The sequence below is a fragment of the Macadamia integrifolia genome, chromosome 14 (genome assembly GCF_013358625.1).
Source record: "Macadamia integrifolia cultivar HAES 741 chromosome 14, SCU_Mint_v3, whole genome shotgun sequence".
Classification (NCBI taxonomy): domain Eukaryota; kingdom Viridiplantae; phylum Streptophyta; class Magnoliopsida; order Proteales; family Proteaceae; genus Macadamia; species Macadamia integrifolia.
The window spans coordinates 6,208,899-6,233,337 of NC_056570.1; the positions used below are offsets into that span (position 1 = coordinate 6,208,899).

The 24,439-nt window shown below is 40.4% G+C and overlaps 1 protein-coding gene across 10 annotated transcripts in view; it reads right to left on the reverse strand.

Moving 5' to 3' along the window:
* The window catches only part of LOC122062099 (sodium/hydrogen exchanger 8-like), a 109,894-nt gene that overhangs the window by 37,944 nt on the left and 47,511 nt on the right, over positions 1 to 24,439 (reverse strand). For all 10 annotated transcript variants that reach the window (XM_042625747.1, XM_042625745.1, XM_042625744.1 and 7 more), the window contains 4 exons: positions 23,225 to 23,280; positions 16,564 to 16,748; positions 2,662 to 2,709; positions 2,455 to 2,562 (listed from right to left, as the gene is read on the reverse strand). In XM_042625747.1, the coding sequence (XP_042481681.1) occupies positions 2,455 to 2,562; positions 2,662 to 2,709; positions 16,564 to 16,748; positions 23,225 to 23,280 (397 nt within the window). The remainder of the gene's footprint in view (positions 1 to 2,454; positions 2,563 to 2,661; positions 2,710 to 16,563; positions 16,749 to 23,224; positions 23,281 to 24,439) is intronic.

The following is a 24,439-nucleotide window of genomic DNA, read 5'->3' on the forward strand; positions in this document are numbered from 1 at the left end:
TGGTATGTTTGACTTAGTTTGCTGTTATGTCTGGGCTCCGCATCAATCATGGGAAATCTCCCATCTTCTTGGTTGGGATTCCCGACTCTGCCAAAGCTTCCCTGCTTGAGCAAACAAGTTTCAGTATTGGTCAACTTTCAGTGAAATACCTTGGGCTCCCTCTCATTCTAGCTAGGCTCTCCGCCCATCATTGTACTCCTATGCTTGACCTTATTAGGAAGTGCCTCCAACTTTGGAAAGGAAAGCTCATGTCCTTTGCACGCCGTCTTGAGCTTATTAGATCAGTTCTCCAAGCATCTTACATTTATTGGTCGGGTATTTATGGTTTGCCGGAATCCATCATCTCCAAGTTGGAATCCATTTTTGCTGCTTTCCTTCCTTTGGAAAGGATCTGAATGCTCTAGATTCCTTCGTCCAATCAGCTGGGCCACAGTCTGTCTTCCTAAAAATGAAGGGGGGCTTGGTTTGAGAAGGATTAAGGATGTTAATCTGGCTGGTATCATCAAGTTGGCTTGGAAGATCATCTCTAAGAAGAAGAGTATATGGGTGGAATGGGTCTACTTAAATCCCCTTAGAGCGGATTCCTTTTGGACAGTAGAAGTTCCTGCAGATGCCTCTTGGGTGTGGCATAAAATCATAGCTATCCGGCCCTCTATATCTTTGGCCTGCTTCTCTCAGATTGGCAATGGGGCCAACACTTATCTTTGGCTTGACCCTTGGCACCGTAAAGGTATTCTTTATCACAGAAGAATCTATAACTCTAGTCTTCCCAAGTTGGCGCGTGTGTCTGATATCCTTTAGTCTCCTCCGGATCATTCCTTGATTCCTCTTGCTATGGATGGCCTCTACTTCTAAGCTCTTCTCTTCCAAGGCTGCCTGGGATTTAGTCAGGACTCATGGGACAGCTTCTCCATGGCATCGCCTTATATGGTTCAAACATCACATCCCTCATTAGAGCTTCACGACTTGGAGAGTGCTTACTAACTCCTTGCCTACGAATCATTTCCTTTTGCAGAGAGGCATTCAAGCTGATCCTATGGGCATCCTTTGTGGCAATGAGGTGGAGACTATCAAGCACCTCTTCTTTGCTTGCACTATCTCTTCTTCCATCTGGAAAGGAATCCTTGCCAAATGTTGACCTATCAATAGGAGAATCCTTCCCTTCCATAGGGAGTGGATTCGGGTGGACATGACTTTCAGGGAAAGTCTATTTGTGATACTATTGGAAGATTGGCATTCTGCGCTCCAATAAACCAGATATGGATGGAAAGAAATAAAAGGAAATGGACCTCCAACTCCTGTCCGCTAGAGAAGATTTGGGCCTCCATCTTCTTTGACATCAAAGCAAAAATTTCTCGGAATTCTTCCACTTGTAATCCCTCACCTAGAAATTGCCATATTGTAAACTCCTGGGAGCTTCCTAGCTCCATCATCAGGAACAGTAATTCCCTCTGAGTCTCTTTCTTCTTCCCCCTCCCCTTCTCAGGGGCTGTATTCTTTTCTTTCTTCGCTTGGTAATGAATTATTTATTCACCCAAAAAAAAAAAATAGTAAACAGCCATGTTTTGTCCTTAAAAGTAGGCTTAAAGAAAAGTGATGGAAATAACAAAAGATTATATGGAGTCAATCAACAGTAGAACTATCCTCCCTTTAATTCTTCCTTCATTCTTATGCATCCTGCTTACATGGAAGAGATAAACCATCCCTTAGGACCGGAAAGACCCCCACATTATCACAAGACCAACAACATGAAAGGAGCCACTTTCCAGATAATAAATCCATTCATACCATAGAAATACTTAGATACAGTATATATTTACACCATTATAAGTATGGACAGATCTATCTAAAAAAAAAACACACAAACAAATGGTCCACACATTCCAGACCACATGGCGATGGATAAAAAGGTCAGCAATATGAAAGCTAATTGGGATGGTATATATGGGTTGGGTTGATTATGGTTTAAGGTTATAAATATTATTGTTTTAGGTCGGTTATAGGGCTCAGACCAGTAGCAGCAGTTGTAAAGCCTAGAGATGGGTTTTTACTGTGGCAGCAAGAACACTCGTTGAGTAGTTTGTTTATCATGTTTGAAAGATGAGGAGTTGTAACTCTAGAGAATTCAAACATGTGGCTGAATCCTATAGTGGTCATAATGATAAAAGTTTGGTTTTCAGACTCTTCAACTTATACAGTATCCTACTGCCTAAGTAGACTTTGGCCACAAGGCGATCCTAGTTGTCAAGGCGCCTAGACGCCATGGTGTTCACCTAGATGACAGTTAAATGTTGTATGTGATGAAAATAGATAATAGACGGTTTTTGACTTTTTTCTTCTTCAGATTCCTTTCATCAGTCAAAGTCACGGAATTAGTATAGTTGAATGAAGAAAGATGGAATTTATGTGATACAATCAAACACGGCAGTATTCTCCAAATAGAATAAACCTCACCTTTTCTGCTGATAGCTTTCCCAAATCCAGAAGATGCAAAATAAATTGTGCTGTTGACCCATTTACAATAAGAGTTAGGAAAACAATGCCACCAGTGAAGAAAACAAACTGCAGCAAAGGAGAAATTTTTAGTTCCTAAACGGAAAGGCTGGCTTGATTTACACAGGAATCCAGCATGGCATATTTGTACCCAAGAAAAAAAAATACCATAACTCCGGTGCTCTGATCGAGAAAAGTTAAGTTGTCACTGGAACGCTGAACCACGAGAAAGCCATAGACCAGTTAGAAGGGTAATCAAGGTTTTGAATGAAAGAACAACACTAATTAAATAATAAAACTTCCCACCACTTAAGGAAATAAAAGATAATAAAGTCAAGCACCATATAGATTATAGGAACTAAAGAATGGGATCATGTACGATAAGGATGGGAGCATATGAATGCCTATTCTTAAATTAAGTCATGCCATATGGAACACTTGATTAATTGATCTGTCAGTATGTAACCTAAAAAGCATGCACTGATACAAAACTGATCAAGTAGGATAGAGGAGTTTTCATTACATCAGAGGGTCACTATTCCTTGAATGGTACAAATTTTTCAACTGAAGCTATGCTAACAAGTGTCCCAGAACTCAAATTATGGGATGATAACAAAATGTTCTGATGTTTCATGTGGTATTTATTCACATTATGTAGAAATCTTTCTTTCACATATATCTTATGGTGTTTCTTCTTTACTTCCTACTAAACTTATGCCCTGTTATTATTCCTATAACTATTGCTAGTTGTGTCTTAGAGTGCTTTTCGCAGAGGGCAGTGCCTCATACTACCACCTCCCTTGACAGTGTCTAGGTATTTCTCAGAGTCTGTTTGCTGATGATATTATTTTCTTCACCAAAGGTTTTAAGTCCACCCTGAAGTGGGTTTATTGGTAGGTACGAGGGCTTCTCGGGTCAGCTGGTGAACAGGCATAAAATTTGTTTTATCACTAGCGCTAAGGCTTTAGAGGTGAGGTTGAGGATGGTTGGTGATGTCACTGGGTTTATGAGGAAATCCTTACCCATTACTTATTTGGGAGCCCCTCTTTATTCAGGTAGGCTCAAGGTATCCTATTTTGAGGATGTGTTGGCTAAATTGAGGAGAAACTAAGATCTTGGAAAACTAATTTGGATTTATGCCAAGTAGATCCACTACAAAGACTATCTACCTACTGAGGAGGCTCATGGAAGGCTATAGAGCCCACTAGAAGGATCTCCACATGGTTTTTATTGACCTAGAAAAAGCATATGACAGAGTTCCAAGAGATCTAGTCCGGCAAGTCCTAGTAAAGCGAGAAGTGTCGAGTATATATGTGGATATAATTAAGGACATGTATGAGGGTCGTGACTCATGTGAGATCTATAGGAGGTCAAGGCAAGGGATTCCTGATTATGATCAGGTTACATCAAGGATCGCCTTCAGCCTCTATTTGTTTGCGCTTATCATGGATGAGTTAACCAAGTGCATTCTAGACGATGCCCCTAATGTATGCTCTTTGCCAATGACATCGTTTTGGTGGATGAGACTAAAGAAGATATCAATGCTAAGTTGGAGCTATGGAGATTAACCTTGGAAACAAGAGGTTTTAAGATTAGTAGATCGAAGACAGAGTATACGATGTGTAACATTAGCCACTCTATGATGGATAACGAAATGGTGAAGATTGGAGAGAGAGATTCCTCAAAATGACTATTTTAAATATTTGGGGTCAATCATAAATAAAGAAGGTGACATAGAGGATGATGTTTCACGGAGAATTAAAGTGGGATGGATGAAGTGGAGAGATGCGTTTGGAGTGTTGTGTGATCAACCTATCCTTTTAAAGCTTAAGGGAAATTTTTGTAAGGCTGTTGTGCGACCGGCTTTGATAGATGGGGTGGAATGTTGGGCAGTTAAGAAGTGTCATATAGAGAAGCTATGTACAGCTGAGATGGCAAAGTCAAGATGGCTGTGCGATAAAACTAAGAAGGATAAAGGAATGAGCATATTAGATCTGATTGGGAGTTGCATCAACCGACGACAAGCTTCGGGAAAGTCATTTGAGGTGGTATGAACATGTTCAAAGAAGGCTTGAGGACGCTGTAGTAAGGAGGAGTGATCTGATTCAGATAGAAGGATCTAAAAGGGCTAGGAGCAGGCTTAAAATGACTATAGGCAAAGCGGTGAGGAACAACATGCTTAGTCTCAGTCTTGTCCCAAGTATGAACTTGGATAGAGCCTATCAGAGGGCAAGGATCCACATAGCCGACCCCATTTACCTAAGATTTTCCTGACTTATTGGGTTGTGCCTCTTTCCTCTTACTCTCATCCATTTACTCTCTTTTTTGCCTATTTGTTTTGTATGGATCCATGTAACCGACCCCATTAAGTTGGGATAACGCTGAATTTGTTGTTGGCTAAATTAGAGAATAAGGTGGCTGATTGGAAATGTAGATTTCTTTTGTCGGGGAGGGGGGATTAACCCTTCTTGAAAACGTCCTTGCCTCCATGCCAATTCACATCTTATCTTTCTTGGAGATTCCAAAATCGGTCATTAAGAAATTCAACTCGATATGCTCAAATTTCCTAGGTCTATGGTCGTCATCATTGGGTGAGTTGGAAAAATATTTGTAGGCCTAAGGAATATGGATGAAGGAGGGCTTGGAGTCAGGTCATTACAGGATTTCGGTTTTTCCATGAGACTAAAAGGCCTATGGCGTATCATCAATGAAAGATCTCTATGGAGTTCCTTTTTCCTAGCAAAATTCTATAGGGGGGGGATAACACATTACTTTAGTCAACAATTGCCTGGTGAGATCGAAGACATGGAGATGGTACATTCAGATGAAAGAAATTTTACTATCTAAATCAAGGTGGTTAATTGGTCATGGTGGTGTCTTGTTTTGGCTTGACAACTGGCTAGGGACGGGTCCTTTACTTGACTTCGTCGATGAGGCTTTGCATATTGATCTTAATGTTTGAGTTGGGATGTTTTGGGTGACTGGGGGGAGGAGGCCATAGGTTTCATTGATTCTACTTCTGTTCGTGCTACCATCATAAAAAACAACTTCAAGCCATTTGATAAAGTGGATAGGCTGGTTTGGACTCCCTCAAGTGATGGAATCTTCTCCGTCAAATCACTCGGAATGAGGTCCGCTGCCCTTATCCAAAATTTTCTTATTCTAAGTGGCTGAGATGAGGGCTCTTCGAGACAGCCTTCCATTGTGTGCAGATATGGGTTTCACAGAATTTTACATTAACTCTGACTCTTCATTGATTGTTTATTTTAATTCTCAGAGATCATGGTAGTTGTGGAGCTGTTGGTATTGGTTTCAGGATGCTATTTCACTTTGTGACTCTCTAAAAGCTCATATCTCCTTCTCGTTTGTTGAGAGCAATCGTGTTGCAGATTTTTTGGCTAATTTAGCTTGTGAAGTCTTGAATAGTTCCACGTTTCTCCCGAGTGATCTCATTCGTATCAATCGGGAAGACAAGGCTGGCTTGCCAGTTTTCAAATGTAAATTTGTACTTCTAGATGGGTTACTTTTGCATGGTGAGAGTGTGATCAGTTTCTCTAGGTTGGGGTAAGGCTGGTTTTATCCCCCATTGTACTCTTTTTTATTATTATGTTTATTTCAATAAAGTTTAAAGGCTTCCCCGGGTCCTAGATAATATTTGAGTTAAAAAAAAAAAACCATTCACTAGAATTTCTTTGATCTTGGTAACCATATCAGCAACCAAGAGGTCCGAAACTGATTCTTGAACTTTTTCCAGGTTCCATCTCTAACACCTTTTGCTAATTCCTAGGCTGCTGGTTTGATTGAATTTTGGTTGGATTTTGGAGGTTGGAAAACCCCTCTTAAATTCTTAGGTTGATTCGTTTCCAAATGAAGCAGTTTGAACTTTCGAGTCAAATCTATTTTTCCGTTGTGGTTTACATCTCAAGGTTAAAGACAACGTCCCCTTCCCCATGATGTCTTTTGTTTCATTATTTTATTTTTTCAACTTCCAATTGAGGGTGAGCCTCAGCACAACGGTAAGGTTGCTCCATTGTGAACAAGTAATGGTAGGTTCGATTCAGGAAACAGCCTCTCTGCAAAGTGGGGGTAAGGCTGCGTATATTATAACCCTACCCAAACCCAGTAATGGGAGCCTCGTGCACTTGGTACACCAACTAACAACTCTTAAGTTTTGACATCTATATCAGACAACTCTGAAATCACATGTTTAAAATAATTCCATCTATCGCCAAAAAAAAAAAATGTAATACATAATTACCATCATAATTTATTTGTTGAATCATGAAAGTAATGCTCTAGGGCCATTCTAGGATTTTCCCCCTTCCACCAACCCTAATTAATGAGTGGCGGTGGAAGGGACGCATACTTGTAATTTTCCTTTTGCTTTGCTTATTATAAATAAAGGCTTGAGTGATCTCATTATTCACTCAAGCATTCTACCCTAATTTGGCTGTTAACATGGTATTAAAGCTACTATTCTAATCTAGGATTTTTAAGCCTTCCCTTTCTCTTCCTAAATCGGAAGCCTCCATGCCTTCTCAACCTCCATCTTCTTCTTTTCCTTTGTCTCCCTAATTCCCCATAGGGCAGCACTAATGAGGTGATTCAGATGAACCTAGTTGCTGTCCTACACATTACCTCAATGTTTTAAACCCTAAAACCCTGTAAGTTAGCAATTGAAGTACTTTTCCCTACCCTGCATTTTCTTAGGGTTTGATTCTTTCTTCTCTTAAGATCAAACCTCCTCTTGAAGATCAAGCACTGCACCTAGAAGAAGTATCCATCAATGCTTGCAAGATTGAAAACCATGCCCATCTGCAAATTTCATAAATCAACAAAACCCTAACTTCATCGATTTTTGGGATTCCACTCTCATATACAATTGATTTTTGAAGGATATCCTCCCCAGGGGATTGGCCCTACCTGTGGCCCTATCTGCCAAATTTTGGTGTGTGATCTCTCTTCTTCTCTAAAATAGGGTTTTGGGAAAACCCTAATTTGTCCATCTCACCAGTCCCTTATCAGAAGCAAGTTATATTTGGAGGAGTGACTCAGGGAAACACGATCCAAGTTTGAGCACTTTCTGATGGCTGGTTTTGAAGATTTTGGACTTATCCCTATCGTTGTTGATTTCTCCTTCGTGCCATCATGTCTAAAGTAACTACTGCAACCTCAGGATCTAATGAGCAAAGTCGCAATGACTACATACCTTTCGGTGCTTGCTCTGTGAAATTGGAGGGAACTAATTACCTCATCTGGTCCAAATCTACCTATCTCACTATTGCCGGCAGAGGTCTCATTGGACACATCATAGGAAAATCAAACAAACCCTCTGAAGAAGATACATCTCAGGATAAATGGATCACTAATGACTCTTTAGCAATGTATTTTTTTATTGACTCTATTCATCAGTCTATTTCTAGAGGATTCTTGTTATTGGAAACTGGACATCAGATCTAGGTTGCTGCCAAGGAAACCTAAAAGATAAATAGGGAATGATGCTCATGTATTTGACCTTCCCAAGAAAGTTCGTACCACTACTCAACAATACCTCTTAATGTCCAAGTACTATGTTGCACTTCGAACTTTGTGGTATGAGCTCGATCACTTTGCAGACTATCAACCTACCAATGCTGCAGATATTACTCCTTATATAAAGCATGTGGACAAAATCATGGTGTATGATTTCTTGGCTGTTTTGAATGTTGAATATGATCAGATTCATGTCCAGGTACTTGGAAAATCACCCTTCCCAACTTTGGAACAATCCTTTGCACTGGTTCATACAGACGAGTGTCGTCACAACTCTATGCTTCATCCCTCCACTACTGAAAAATCAGCACTCTAGACTGGTTCCACTTCTACTTCTGAGGGAGCAAATCGTACTGTGATACCACCAAGGAGAGGGTTAAATGTGACCACTACAACAAGCCATACCACACCATACCATACCATACCATACCAACTTCAGGCTTTCAGACGTATGCTAAAGGCTTCTAAGTCCCTTCAGGTTCCAACTTTGCTCATTCAGGTATTTTGTTTAGTAGTCATTGTGCATTGGTAGTCTCCAGTCCTTGGATCATTGACTCCGGTGCGACTAATCATATAACAGGTTCCTCCAGCTTATTTCACCAATATTCACCCACCTCTTGCAGAGATAAAGTTAGGGTTGCAGATGGCACCCTATCATCTATCTCCAGAAAGGGTTATACTTAGGGCCCGTTTGATTTTGTTTCTCGAAACGTGTTTTACCGTTTTTCTGTGCTCAGATACGGAAAAACATCCTCTTTTCCGTTTGATTTGCTGTTCCGTTTCACCTATTTATTGAAACAAAAATTAAAATTTATACCTGTTTTTGTTTCTAGAAACAGAAATGAAGAAATACTTCTGATTTGCTTTTTTGTTTCTTGAAACAAAGTGAGGGAGAAAAATCGTGAAAATCCCGAAGCCCTACCCAAGCCCAACTCTCCTATCTCTATGCAACTCTCCACAAAGCTCCAACGTCTCTGCTCTCTCTCAAATCTTAGGCATATCTCTCTCTCTCTCTCTCTCTCTCTCTCGCGCGTGCACGTCTCCCGTCAAGCAACGGTCACGCTGCAACTCACCTTACGGCGACTCCAAAGGAAGAGGTTTCTACAACTTGAACTGCTCAAGCTCAGGTCTGCAAAGCATGGGTCTCTCTCTCTCTTGTCAAGCTGTAAAATTTCAACCACTAATTGATAGATCTGATTTCATCTTTGTAACATGGGGATTAGGGGGTTTTCTTGATGATCTGTGATGGGTTATAATTCCTGGCCCTAATATCTGATTCTTGCTAAGCTTTGTGGATTTGTGTTATTTCATTTCAATTGAATACTAAAGGTTGCGTTCGTTTCTGGGTAGTCTTTTGAACAGAGTTGATCTAACTACAAATGCCAACTACATGTTTGGTATTACACATTTGATTTGCAGTCCATATAACTCATTGGACATAGTGAAACTCTCTTAGTTTCATCAGTCTTTGTTGGATGCCTACTTTTGCATGACCATATTCCGTTGCAAGAGATATCATGTTAGAATTTGTGAAAATGAAAACCCACCCTGCATTTGAGTTTTCCCCTGTGAAGCTCCCATCTATGATCATTGTCATCTATTTCTTTGAGTTGTCAATTAACTTCAGTAAGTGGGGATTTGAGGGGAGTTGTTCTGTGTCAATCCCTCACTCCTTGAAGCCTCTTGATTACAAAAGCACTGTCTCAATTCCTTAATAGAAAGGTGTTTATCATTATACTTTCCATGGGAAGTGTGGATTTCAAAGCTTGACATAAGAAATAAAAAGGGGAAACTTTAGGTTTTCTATATCTAGAAGATGGCTAGTGCCTCAGTGGTGCTCACTCTTATACTCTCTTACCCTCTTTCTCCCTCTATACATCCCCCTCCATTCTGTATTGGAATCTCCTTTCACACACTGAGGTGACTAAGGCAGTAATGGCAGGCTCACCAAAGGATTGTGTCAGGTTGTGTGAGAGTGATAAGAGAAACCATCTTTTCCATTCTTTTTTCCGTTTGATCATGATCTTTCTTCTTTTTCTTTTTTTTACCCCTCTATAAGGATTGTTCTATAGGCTCAGTCTCTGCACAAAGAGATCTAATACAAATTTGGGTCCATTTGCACTAATGTCTACTGAAACGTTTCTTGAAACAGAAGAATCAAACACTTTTTTGAGGTAAAAGAATTGTTTCTTAGAACAGAAATGGAAAAAATTATTTCTGCTGTTTTTAGACACAGAAACAGCAAAAACAAAATCAAACGGACCCTTAGGCACTGTTTGACAATGTTCCGTTTCTGTTGTTTCTACGTTTTCTTGTTCCCAGAAACAGAGAAACGGCCTAAATAGCGTTTGATAAAGTCGTTTCATTTCTCTTGTTTTTAGAAATATAAATCAAAATATATATCAATTCCTATTCCTAGAAACGCAACTGACGAAACAAGTCATACATGTTTCGTCGTTTCTAGAAACGACTTTGGATGACAACCATTGTAAAAAGCCCGATAAAATTCCTCAATCCCAAAAGCAGTGAAAGAAAAGCCACCGAAGGTCGCCTTCTTTAGCAGTGGAAAGACGGTCGAATCCCAAAAATCCATTTCAAGGAACAGGTTTATCAAACACCCAAAAATCCATTTATGTTCCCAAAAACATGCAGCAAGAACGTTGTCAATCAGTGCCTTAGTGTTCTTCCTCTATCACTTTATCTTCAGTTTTACATATCCCTAATTTTACCACTATTTATCTACTAGTAACCTTACTAGGGTTAAACTATAAAATAACCTATTTTTTTCCCTTCCCATTGCATCTTTTAGGATCTAGTAACAGAAAAGACGATTGGATGTGGTAAGGTGTAGGGTGGTCCTTATTTGCTTGTTGATAGTTGTCTCCCTAGGGTTGCAATCTCTACTACCCCTCATCAGCTACACTCTGCATCCTCTGATTTACTTCAATGGTACTATCGTTTAGGACAACCACCAATTAGGACCTTATCTCTTTTATTTCCGCATTTAGTTAAACAATGTAACATGGATGAATTTTTTTTTTTTTTTTTGTGAGGCTTGTACTCTAGTTAAATGCTAGTTCCAGTTATTTACCTTTGAATAAAATAAGTTCTTCAATTTTTTAGTTGGTTCATTCTAATGTGTGGGGCCCGTCTCGTAGGACATCTATTTTTGGCAAGCGATGGTTTGTGTCTTTTATTGATTGTCACTCTCAAACTACCTGGGTGTATATGATGCAGCACAAAGTGAAGTTTTCAGCTGTTCCACAAGATGATTCAAACCCAATTCAATGCCACTCTGAAGATTCTCCAGAGTGATAATAGAACAGAATACATGGAGGGTCAGTTTAAAAACACATTGTTGACCATGGGATCCCTCATCAAACAAATTGTGTTGGTATTCCAGCTCAAAATGGAATGACTGAATGCAAGAACAAGCATTTACTGGATATTGCCAGAGCCATGATGTTTGCCAAACAGGTTCCCTCTTAGTACTGGAGTGATGTTGTCCTCACTACTACCTACTTGATCAACCACATGCCTACTCGAGTTCTAGATTCCCGGACTCCTGCTAATGTTCTTCAAAGGGATCATCACTCACTAGGAAAATTTCATAGGGATCATCACTTACCAGGAAAATTGGATCCTCATAGCATTAAGTGTATATTTCTGGGTCATTCTGTTAAAGGATACAAGTGTTATCATCCTCCTACTCGGCGGACTATGGTAACAATGGATGTTATGTTTCATGAATCCGTTGGTTGTTATTCCTCGCCACCTCTTCAGGGGGAGTTTGGTATTGATAGTGAAGAAGTGACTCCGAATCTGCTTGCTCCACCAGAGTTTCCACCATCCTTTGAATGTCCTCCATTTCAAAAAGATAGTAAGGGGACAGAGAATGGTGTTCCAGCATGGGGGGAGATGACTCCTATCTAAAGAATTATTGGTGAATTTCAGAAACAGATTGATGACTCAACTCTTCAGGTCTATCGTAAGGGCCACATCAGAAATAAGCAACTTCAAGCCATCACCATCACTACAACACCTTTACGCATCCTCTCGCCAGCTTAGATCCAGAGCCAACTGAGTCTATTACTTAAGGTATAATTTCTTCTTTTACACAACCTATTGCTCTTAGAAAGGGCATTAGGACCTGTACTCAACACCATATATCCCATGTTGTTTCGTGTTATTCCCTTTCTCCCCTCTATTATGCTTTTGTGTCTTCTCTTTCTTCTATTCGTGTTCCCCATAATTGTTGGAAGCTCTTGAAGATGGAAAATGGAAGCCCACAATGGTGGAAGAAATGGATGCCCTAAAAAACAATGCTACATGGGAACTTGTAACTCTTCCTCCTAGAAATAAACCAGTCGGTTGTAAGTGTGTGTTAGTGGTAAAGCAAAAGATAGATGGCTCTGTGGACAGGTACAAAGCAAGGTTGTGGCTAAAGGGTTCACTGAGACATGGAATTGACTACCAAGAGACATTTGCACCGGTTTCCAAATTGACCTCTGTGCGAGTGTTGCTCTCATGTGATGTGAACCTAGGATGGGATCTCCAACAACTTGATGTCAAAAATGTTTTCTTCTATGGAAAGCTCGATGAAGAAGTGTATATAGATATCCCACTAGGTTTCTTTAGTAAGGGACCTCAGGGCAAGGTCTGTAGATTGAAGCGTGCTCTCTATGGTTTGAAGCAGTCACGGAGCGTGGTTCGAGAGATTTCAAAAGGCGATGACATATGTGGATTATTGGGGAATAAAAAGAGTAATTCTGACCACAGATTATTCATAAAGAGATCTAATAATAAAATTACTATTCTCATCGTCTATGTGGATGGCATCATGGTGATAGGGAATGACTGCTGAGATTAGTCTCCTTGAGGACTTTTTTGGTTGAGAATTTGAAATAAAGAATCTTGGAAAACTATGGTACTTTCTCGGGATTGAAGTTGCTTGATCTTCAAAAGGCATCTTCCTGTCCCAGAGTAAGTACATTCTTGATCTACTGCCAGAGAATGATTTATTGGCTTATCATCCTTCTAATACTCCTATGGAAGCTAGTACACAGCTCAAGGAAAAGGAGGGTGAACCTATTGACAAAGGGCATTACCAACGGTTGGTAGGCAAATTGATCTATCTCTCCATATTCGGCCTAATATTGTTGTGGCTGTCAATTTGGTTAGTCAGTTTATGCATGGTCCCTATTCCTCCCATATGGAGGCAGTTCTACGTATCTTCAAATACTCAAGTTTGCTCCGAAAAAATGGATTCTTTTATCTCCTTATGATCATCTCAGAGTTTAGCCTATATAGACACTGATTGGGCTGGATTACTTGACAGAAATCCATCTCAGGTTATTGTACCTTCATGGGTGGGAATCTTGTCACTTGGCGTAGCAAAAAGCAAAATATGTGGCTAGATCCAGTGCTGAAGCAGAGTTTTGTGCTATGGCACAAGGAATTTGTAAGTTGTGGTTATGCACACTATTGGATGATATTGGCGTTCCTGTTCGTCTTCCAATGATGCTCTGTTGTGATAACAAGGCTGCTATCAGTACCGCTCATAATCCAATACAGCATGACAGTACCAAACATGTGAAAATTGACAGAAACTTCAAGAGAAGTTGGGTGCTGGTTTGATTTGTGTTCCTTTTGTGAAGTCTAATGATCAACTGATCCTAAAGGGGTTAGTAGGAAAAATGTTTCGTCCTTGTTTAGTTAAGTTGGGCATGTGTGATATCTATGTGCCAATTTGAGGGGGAGTGTTGAATCAGGTACTTAGTGCCGCAGGGGCATTCTAAGCTTTCCTCCCTTCCACCAACCCTAATTAATGAGAGGCAGCGGAAGGAAGGACAGTAGTAATTTTCCTTTGCCTCGCTTATTATAACTAAAGGCTTGAGTGATCTCATTATTCACTCAAGCATTCTATCCTTATTTGGCTATTAACGTTATGAAAATGACACGAGCGAAAAAATGCAATAAAGAAAGTCTCCATATTCTAACCCTAACATCGTGAAAAGGAGTACATAATAAAACTCATAGAAAACCTTTAGGTTTGATAACTGTTACAGGCATTAAAGGGCATGCCTCTAGAGCAAAATTGACATTACCAACATGAAAATTGTTCTACTTGCACTCTGAGCAAGTTAACAGCATGGTGCAAGAAAGAATAATGGACTCATGCAACCAACCCATTAGATAATCCTTCCAAGAACCCTTATCAGCAACTATCATTCAAAGATAAAGATCAATATTGGAACTAAATCGTTCAAGGGCGTCACCTATCCGGTTAGTATGGATCAGACAACCCGAATACATTGGCCCATTAATGATATTTTTTTAGTAAGTTGAAAAATGCATTGAAAGAAGAGGGAGGGGAAATATAGCCCAAATGGAGGATTTACAAACCCAAAAGGGATACAGAAGCCCAAAAGGGCAAACAATCAAGGCCCTCATGGCCTCAAAGAACTTCTATAGGCCGGCCCAAGTGCCCAACCTGTGGAGGGGGCAAATCGGTCCGAACTGGGAAGAGAACCACAATCCTTATCCCTAACATCTAAACATAACATTTCCTAGCCACCAATACGAAGGACCACCGCAGGTGAAGAGGCAACCACAATGGAGGAGCACTGGCCGTACTGAGGGCCCCGGCCAAGCAGACGACTGGCCTAGCGGATGGGTTCTCCAAGGCAAAAGGGTGCTAGCCTTTCTGAGGGCAATGGCGGAGTGGCTACCGATCGAAAATGGCACAGCGGGCTGGTGTTGAAGAGGCTAACCAGCAGAATGAAAGGCAAGTTCCCGATGGCAGAAAGAACCACCCGGGTAGGCAGACGAGGAGGATGAAAGCCGAAGGTTCGAGCAGCCAAACAAACCAAGTGAGCCTGACATCTAGAAGGGGAGACGACCAATGTGACAAAAGGCTTGGCGAGAGTGGCATCCAAAGGGGCTGTAGACATGGTGGGCAACCAACTGAGAGGCAGAACCAGAGGAACAAACAAGCCAACGGACACACCAAAAGAGCCTGATGGCCACCCAAAAGGGTGGGCAATAGGCCTGACAGGAGAGGTGTCTAAAGTGCAGCAAGCATGGTGGGACAGAAACTGGGAAGCAACTAGCCTAGAAGGGCCAGCACTAAGTCATCTACAGGCCCGGCAGGGTAGGCAGCCGGCAGGAAGGTGAGCCAATTGGTTGCAGCAGCCTCAACACCAATCGAGATGACCGATGCAAGCAAGCACGGGAGAAGAAGGAAAAGGGAGTGGAGGAGGAAGAAGAGAGAGGGCGAGAGAAGAAGGGAAGGGAGATGCAGAGGAAATGGAAGAAGAGAGGTGCAGGAAAGAGGGAAAAGAGGAGAAGAAAAGAGAGGGGGAGAAAGCGAAGGGAGAGGGAGAGAGGAGGAGGAGTAAGAAGGGAGAGGGCGTAAGAAGAAGAGGAAGAAGGGAGAGGGGAAGGGGAGATGCAGAGAAGGGGAAGAAGAGCGTAGGAGGGAGGGAGGGAGGGAGGGAGAAGAGAAGTGAAGAGAATAGAGAGGGGAAGAAGGTGAAGGGAGAGGGAAATTAGGGGGGGGGGGAAGTGGCCCAGCCTAACGGCCATGCTGCTCGCAGTGGCGGCTTCCTTGGATGCTCAGACTCTAGGGTTTAGGAAGCAAGGTCTTCGCTATCTCTCTCTCTCCCTCTTGACAATGCATTAATGATTTTGATATGTTAATTAGGGAGAAAGAACCCTGCCGGTCTAGCACAGGAAACGCTAGACGTGTGGGCCAATGGGATGTGATAAAATTATAGTAATTTGAACTTCATACCCATACTTAGATGTGTGGGCCAATATTAATGATATATTGATACTGGATTGCCTGATCCACTATATATGATAAATCAGATAGGTCTGGTCCAATACCGAAATGGATCAGACAATCCAAATGATACCAATCCTTAAAACCATGCTAACATGACAACAAAAATAAGGACAAAAGAATCCTTAGCATATTCACAGTTGGAGATACCAAAGAGAAACCAGTACGATTATAGCAGGTCCGATTACTTGGTGCCCTGGGCACAGAATGAGACTTCAAGACAAAATTATAGTAATTTGAACTTCAAACTCATCCTTAGACCATGCTACCATGACCCCACACACCCCCACCCCCCCCCAAAAAAAAAAAAATCCGACCTTATCCATGAAAAATAAGGAAAAAAGAATCTAAAGCATATCCACAGGTCAGTTTACTACTTTACTGGTTGCAGAAGTCCTGGGGACAGGATGAGACTTTCAGACAGAATTAAGTAACATGAATTTCAATTAATAGGCTGATTAGCAAGAAAAGATTTCAAACAATTTTACATCCAAAAAGAGGCTAAACTTCCATCACCATCAGATAGACATCTCAAGAAAATGTTTAAAGTGGTCAAGAAGCACTAATAAGGAAAGCCGGTTCATAGGCATACATTTTACAAACTTTTAAGATATCACTTTTGTTAGTTCTAGTATTCCAAGGATATAAAAGTTAAATGTAAAATGTGGGGGAAAAAACCGAAATTAACTTGCCTTAACTGACAGTGATAATGCTAATGCCACAGCCCCTCGCAGACCAGACCATATAAGAATGATTGCTTCCTTCCAATTCAAACCATATCCAAAATAACGAAGGAAGGGATACAATACTCCTACAACTATGGCCCGTGAGACTTGAACAAAAACATAGAGGAGAATGAGGTAGCCCCATGATTTTCCTGAAACAAGGATGAAGAACAAAATAATATGAACCAAACAAATTCCTGAAAATGATCATTCATAGCCTAAGGAAAGCAACTTCCGCATATTTTCTGTGTTAGGAAATCAGGCAGTTTTCAATGTTTTCTTAACCATAAGTTTTTCAAAAGAACAACAAACAGTTAGGTTATCCAGTTCTTCATAGAATAGAAATAATTACTTTTAAACAAAATTATTTTTACATATTTTGAGAATGTAAAGCAAGAACTGACAACTTAAAAAATAAATTTTCACTTAAACCAAAATTATAAAGTAAAGAAAATGAAAGGGTTGGTCAACTTGTGTTTTATCCCATCACTTCTCTTACTAGATCACTTTGAATTAGAAGCCACACACATATCTTCCATGCTTCTATTCAATTACAAAATTCAAAGAGCAATCTTATCCTTGCCATACCCAGGTCACATGGCCATTGAATAAATTTTAATGACAGACATAATTGGAGTGAAGATGCTTCAGAATATTGATCATGGTGCTGCCTACCGTCAGCATTTTTTTTTTTTCAATACTTGGTTCTTTATGGCTGCCTCATGATTATAGACCCATGCTGTGTCAAGGTTTCACTCTTTTCTAGTTATTGTCACACAGACAAATGCATAAATATGACACACAAGAAATCTGCAGTTCCAAATAGCAACAAAAACAACAACTAAGCCTTTTCCCAACTGAATAGGGTCGGCTACATGGATCAGTCAAAGAAAAAGATAAAAGAGAGAAGAGGGAAAAGGGGAAACATAAAGAAAAGAAAAGAAACAAAGGCAATGCAACACCTGATGGGGACATCAAGGTGTACAGTCGAAAGAAGAAGAAGATTCAACCAGGTCCATCTTTGTGGTTAGAGGATTAAACAAGAAAGAAGAAGGAAAGAGAAGAAACAAGAAAGAAGAAGGAAAGAGAGGAGTCGAACCAGCCTTCCAGAGCTGGGTTCGACCCCCCTTGTCCTCCCAATCAGTAGATCTTGTGGACCCCACCAAATCTTATTTGATTCTAGTACTTTGCAGATCTTGTGGACCCCACCAAATCTTATTTGATTCTAGTACTTTGCTTTAAATCTAGTGATATTTGATTTTCTTACATAATTAGGAAACTAGGACTTCTTTATATTGGTCTATTAGGTAGTCTTTTATTTCAAGTAATTGAGTTTCTAAATATCTTTTTTATTTTTGGAAGTTTATTCTATTTAAGTGTAAGGCCATTGGCCATTATGGAATACAATGAATGTGAATTAAAAAAAAGCCAAGAGCAAGGCCCCCCACCCCTCTCACGATTCTCTCTCTCTTTCCATCACGTCTTCTCACTTTCTCTCTCGCCTCTTTCCTCTCTTTAGTCTCTCGGTTCTCCCTTCTCTCTTCTCTCTTGTCTCGCCTCCCTCTCTTTTTTCATTCTTTTTTCTTCTGCCATTACATCGCTGCTGCTGCTATACACTGCTGCCATTACATCACTGCTGCTGCTACACACTGCTGCCGCTACACACTGCTGCCATTACACCACTGATGCTGCTATACACTGCTGCCATTACATCACTACTGCTGCTACACACTGCTGCCATTACATCACTGCTGCTGCTACCCTCGGCTGCTGCTACTCTCGGTTGTTGTTTACTCTCCGCTGGTGCTGATCTCTCTACAACCGGCTGGACTTGTCTTCATCAACTAAATGTGGACTGCATCTCTTTATTTTGGAGGACCTTGATCTCTTCTTTTCTCCTCAGATCTGGACAGCAATACGGTAAATCATTAAACTAAACCCTCCCCACCTCCATTAATCCCTATTATATATTGCAGCCCATTGACATTGAAGCCAGCCTTTGCCCTTTGATTATGCCTATTTTTACCCATTGTTTTAAGTTGTTTCGTCACTGTTTATATCTCCAAAAAAAAAAAAACCTGCTGATTTTCTATTTTAGTTGGTTGCTAGAGGACATTGATTGTTTGCATATCTAATTTGGGTGTCTAGATTGATTTGTGCTGAACCTAACATTCGAAGTTTGTTCCCTTCTCCATGTCCCCGCTTGAAGCTTAAGTAAGAATTTATGTGTTTTTCCGTCTAGATTATTATTGTTTTTGGCTACTTTGTTTGTTAGTCTCATTTTATCTTGCATGCTTAATCTTGTTTGCTGAGTTTCTTTTTGTCCTATCTACCTAAGCCCCTTGAGTTGACCCTACCTAGTTAGTTAATCTTGTAGAAGACCTAGTCACCTAGGAACCCCCTACATCAACACCTCTGGGCGATCCCACCTAAACGTAGTCAGCAACATGGATCTTTGCCCTCCAAACAGTTCTATTTGATGTCATACTAGGGTCAAGGCCTAGCTTCTGCATGTCTTTCCTTACCAACTCATCAATGGTATTTTAGGTCTGCCCCTAGCTTTTCTAATACCTTCCCACACTGGATCAGATCACTCCTCCATACTGGAGCATCACAAGGCCACTTCTGAACATGGTCATACCACCTTAAGCCACATTCTCGAAGCTTGTCTTGAATCGGGGCCACTCCCAACTCAGCTATTACCTTGTCATTCTCACTCTATCTCTCCTAGTTTTTCCTCCCATCCATCTCTACATCTGCATCTTTGCAGATCCAAATAGCTGTTGGTGTACGATGTCTTGTATTCCATCGAAGTTTAATCCAGGGAGTACTGGTGCAGGCCCCCCGACAAAATGCGGTCCCGCTCGTCTTTTTTATTTGAGGGTCATTTTTGTACTTTTCGGTATTAGGATTCTTCGCTGTATATTTGTAGGGAGATTTACTTTCTCTGTAAGCAAATCTGAGAGGTGCGAGGACAAGCGTTGTAACCCTATTCTCCATTGATAGTTAAGCAGAATCTCATCTCACCGAGGACGTAAGCAATCTTGCCGAACCTCGTAAACTTGTGTGCACTATTTGTTATTGTTTTCCATTACCTTCTGCATCACTTTTAGGGTTGCATTTCTACAATAGCATGGGTAAAAAATGTGACTTACCAAACCACCCATCTTGCATGTACACATGTCAAGTTGGTGCTATTTCTTGCAAAAGGTTGTATAGCAAGGGGTCTTTTATACCATTGAAGAATAGACAGGTTGTAATCGTGCAGTGATATCTAGGGGTGCAAGTTTGGCCCTGACAGCCCAAACCCGCCCTGATCCCGAACAAGTACTGACCCAAAAATTTTGGCCTTGAGGGCCGGACCGACCCTGAAATTTCTGACCCTGAGTCAGGGTCAGGGCGGGTAAGGATTGATGTCTTCAGCCCGCCAAAACCTGGCCATGATTATTTTACCCTGACTTTTGGCCCTGGTTTTGGCCCGACCCAACCCTAGTTTTTGCCCCTAGTGTTGACCCTGGTAGTGACCCTGATGTTAACTATGATATTAACCTTGTTTTAGCTATTGTTTGACATTGAGTCATTGACACCTCAAAACCCCTAATATACCTTCTCACCGATCTCTCTTGCTTTTTTTACCAAAAAAAAGAAGATCTATCTTGCTTTCCTTTTGCCGCAAAAGTTTTGCCTTTAATAATATCTTCACTAATTACTCTCGGGCGTAAGGGTTTCGAATCTTTTGATACCCCACCGCCTGAGTTCACATTGTGTCACGCCTTCATCCCTTAATAGACGTTAGGATGATCTCTTTGTTTATCATAACAAATAATTAAAATTTTTTGGATTATTTGCTTTCTTAGGATGATCTACTCTTTGTTTACCATAATAGTTGGTGTTATTTGTATTGTTTGAATGTTTGCTTTAGGATGTTCTCCTCATGACAAGTAATTTGTGACTTTGTGTTTTTTATCTCCTCTTTATGAATAACTTTTATTGTTTAGTTATTTCATATTTTGCAGGGTCAGGGCAGAGTAAACCCAGCCCTTGATGGCAAACTAGGGTCAGGGTCAGGGTCATCCTAGCCCGACCCTGAAAAAACAGGGCCAATCAGGGTGGGTAAGGGTTGGGCTAAACCCTGAAGGGTTGGGCCTGGGTTGAAGTTTTACGGCCCTGAGTCAGAGTCAGGGCGGGTTTGGGCCTAGTTAAGGGGACTCAGGGTTGGACTCAGGGTTGGGCTAGGGTTTGGGCCTAGTTAAGGGGCTAGGGTTGGGCTAGGGTTTTAACCCCTAGGCCACTGATATCTGAAACACATTCTTGAGATGCCCAAGACACTTATTGTATTTTTATGACTATAGGAACCAAGTCTCTGAAAGCCGAATGAGGATGCCTGTGGAGAAGCGGCATGATAGCATCATCTCGTATCTTAACTGGAATTTCATGGTGTCCTGGCCTCCTACCTAGTGACTGGACTGTTCATTTTTTTTCCTAGCAAGACCATAGCAGGGTTCCTCTACACCCCCTAATGCTTGTGTTTTTTTGGCTAAATATCAGCAACTTTAAAATGAAAAAGAGAATACAAGATTAATGTCCAGGCATTCTTGGATGGCAAAAAACATGAAACAAACTATTGGCTCTCAAATCCACCTTTAGCATTGCCATTAGCAGACAAGAGAAGCAACAAAACAAAATCCAATTTGAAATCAAATAAATCGATACCTTGGCCTATCCATGGCATCTCATTCAATTTCATGGAACACAAATGATGGGGGGTGATCCCAAGAAGATGAGATTCTTGATTGGGCTGCCTTTTTAGCAAGACCATTGGCCACAAAGTTAACCTCTCTAATGATATGGAATCTAGGAAGTCTTTGAAGAATTAACCATTTGTTGAAGGAAAATCCAAGGAATGTTATGATTTTTTATGCAGATCACTACTGAAATGGAGTCACATTCGAACCACAATCTGTTGAGTCCTTTGTCTTTAGCCACCTTGATTCTTCCAATACACCAAAGAACTTGGCAATGAAGTTGGAGGTGATTCCTACATAAGAAGAGAATCCACCAATTGATAACCCCTGAGAAGTACGAAGAATACCTCCCACAGCTGCATAACCAGGATTACCAAGTGAGCTCCCATTTGTGCTAATTTTGATCCATCCCTCCAAAGGTATCTCCCAAAAAACTTCTTGAATATGTAATTGAGTTGCCACTGAAGAGGTATTTAATCTCGTCTCCCTTGAAAGAATAAGAATATTTATCGATTTAATAGAGCATGGTACTAATATCTCTGCCTTCAAATCTTTAAAAATTGCACATGGTAGCACTCAACGACTTCTAGGTGGTTAAACCTTCGACAATTGCGCTCATACCGGATCTGATAAGGAATGATGCAGCAGGCCACTAGCCAGAATTATTTTTAAGGAACCATTCCTTGCTTTCTGTTCCCACCAAGAAAAGAGTTCTTGGACAGATGAGAACCCAGGCCAGCGCAAAGAAAATAAATCAAGAAACTCCTTCCAAATCGTACACGAAAAAGGGCAATCCAGAAAAATATGATAACTTCTTTCCATAGCATTGACGCACAAATTACAGTGAGAAACAAATGGGATTCTTCGTTTAATCACATTATCATCTGGAGGTAGGAAGTTATTAATCACATGCAAACCAAAAAGAGATTGTTTAGGAGTAAGATATTTATGCCAATTTAAGGACTTCCAAGGAACAAGGAGAAACTTGTCACGAAATTCCTCCCAGGAAGACATTGAGTTTTTCCATATCTTTCCATCCTTTTTCCTTATAAAAAAAAAAAAAGAAGTAGAAGAAAGAAAGAAAAGAGTTTTTTTTTTTCCCAACTTCTTGTCCATAGAGTGTCAGCTCCTCTTCATAAATCATTCCTAGCATGCAGATTGCAGATCCAGCAAAACCTTTAAACCATGCAGACCATGAAATTTACTGCAACATATTTTTACCTAAGTGAGAAAGAATGGAACTACAAAATTTGGTTGCAAAAATGCAAGGAAAACTGAGTTATAGTGAGTCCAAGATGTTTGCCTCCTCTCAGTCCAGCAGGCACTCAGGAAAACAGAGAAGACACGCATGCATGACAACAAATATGCTTGGTATCCAACATTACCCCGACTGATTCTACCATAGAGGCCAACGATAGACAATAACTCTCCCCCCCCCCCCAACAAAACACAGCTTACAATTTTCATCGTACTCTACTCTACACTAGCCACCCAACTTATGGAAAAGTTCAACAACGTTACACTTCGATTCATCCCAAGGGAATATAATAGGGAAACGAAACAAAGATTTGCTTTATCAGGTATCAAACGGGTGCTACGAGCAAATAGAACACCGCTCAGTAGTATCTTCTTTCCAAGATGAAGACCAGCCCTACTCTCTACTTCAGGGCATTTCTAATCAATTATTTAATTCAATTTTAGAAGCGTAATAGGAATTCTAGTGTATCCGTACTATGAATTCATAATCAGAGCATAAAGCTTGTGATGGAATTACAAACATTACATCCTTCCACACAATATCAACCAACTCTCCCATAGTAACTAGTAAGCAAAGAAAGCAACAAAATATGTCAAAAATGTAAATGCATCTGTAAGGGACTAACCATCGCTCTCAAAATGATTGTCACCGTTCAAAACACTTTGCGCTATTACGACCCCACTGCAAAATCATTGGAACAAATTAAGCAATCAAATGCATGCATCATACCATTTCTGGAACATTATGGTAGATTAAAATATCCAAAACTGTATATAAATTAAAATGCTCTGACATAAGAAGCTGAAAATTATTTCTCCTTATTAATCTATAAAAGTTGGTGAACTCATCTAAAAAAGAATAGTAGCAGACTAGCAGTAAAGAGTTGTTAAGTTATTAAATCAATCTCTTTCAATATTTTTTGATTAGAGAAAAAAAATTATAAAAACAAAGAAAGAAAAAACACTAAATTGGCAGAGAGAACACATTCCATGCAAGGCCCAACGTCAAAAGCAGACCAACTTACCTCCATCCATCGCTTATCATAAATAAAGTTTTCCGACATTGGAATCTATTGGGAGAGTATTTTCATAGTGCATCCAAAGGATCGTGCATCTCAGATGGGATGATTACGTATTTTTGCAAACCAACTATACTGTCCAGTGCCCAACAAATCCAATGAAGGAATTGCTCTCTACAACCAACCCACCAATTCTGAGGAGGAGGAGGTTTTTTTTTTTTTTTTTTTTTTTTTGGGTGGGAGGGAAGGTCCAAAAGCATATCCTGCAAGTCCTTTCCCACTGCATTCCATTGTAGTGAGCCCCAGAAATCTGAAACCCAACACCCTAGGCTATCCTATATCAGGTCCACAGACTTTTCCTACAGATCTTCAGTGTATTATATTGGTTCTGGAACTAGCATACTCCAAGTGGGTGATGCTTAGCAACAATCTGCAATACTGATGATCAGAACCTCAGTCTGCAGTATCTATCCCGCAGATCGACAAATACTTCTCTTATGAAGAGCTGCTAATAATGACGAATGCGCTAACTATGTATATGACGCCGAAAATAGACCGATTTGATATCACCCTTCAATTCGAATTAGCAAAAGCAATGTCTCCTTGCATAACATGGATTCCAAACAATAGATATAGAGTCTGTAAGTCTAATTCAAAAGCCCATACAAGTGGGACTGTTTCATCTTATGATTCAAATGATCAGTTAAAGCTTCATAGTAAAGATTATTCTTGTATAAGATGTACAGCTTGATCGTCAAAGTAGATAGAGACGATGTTTCTTTCATCCCATCAGAAGGATATTCCAATCATAGTTTTTAAGTC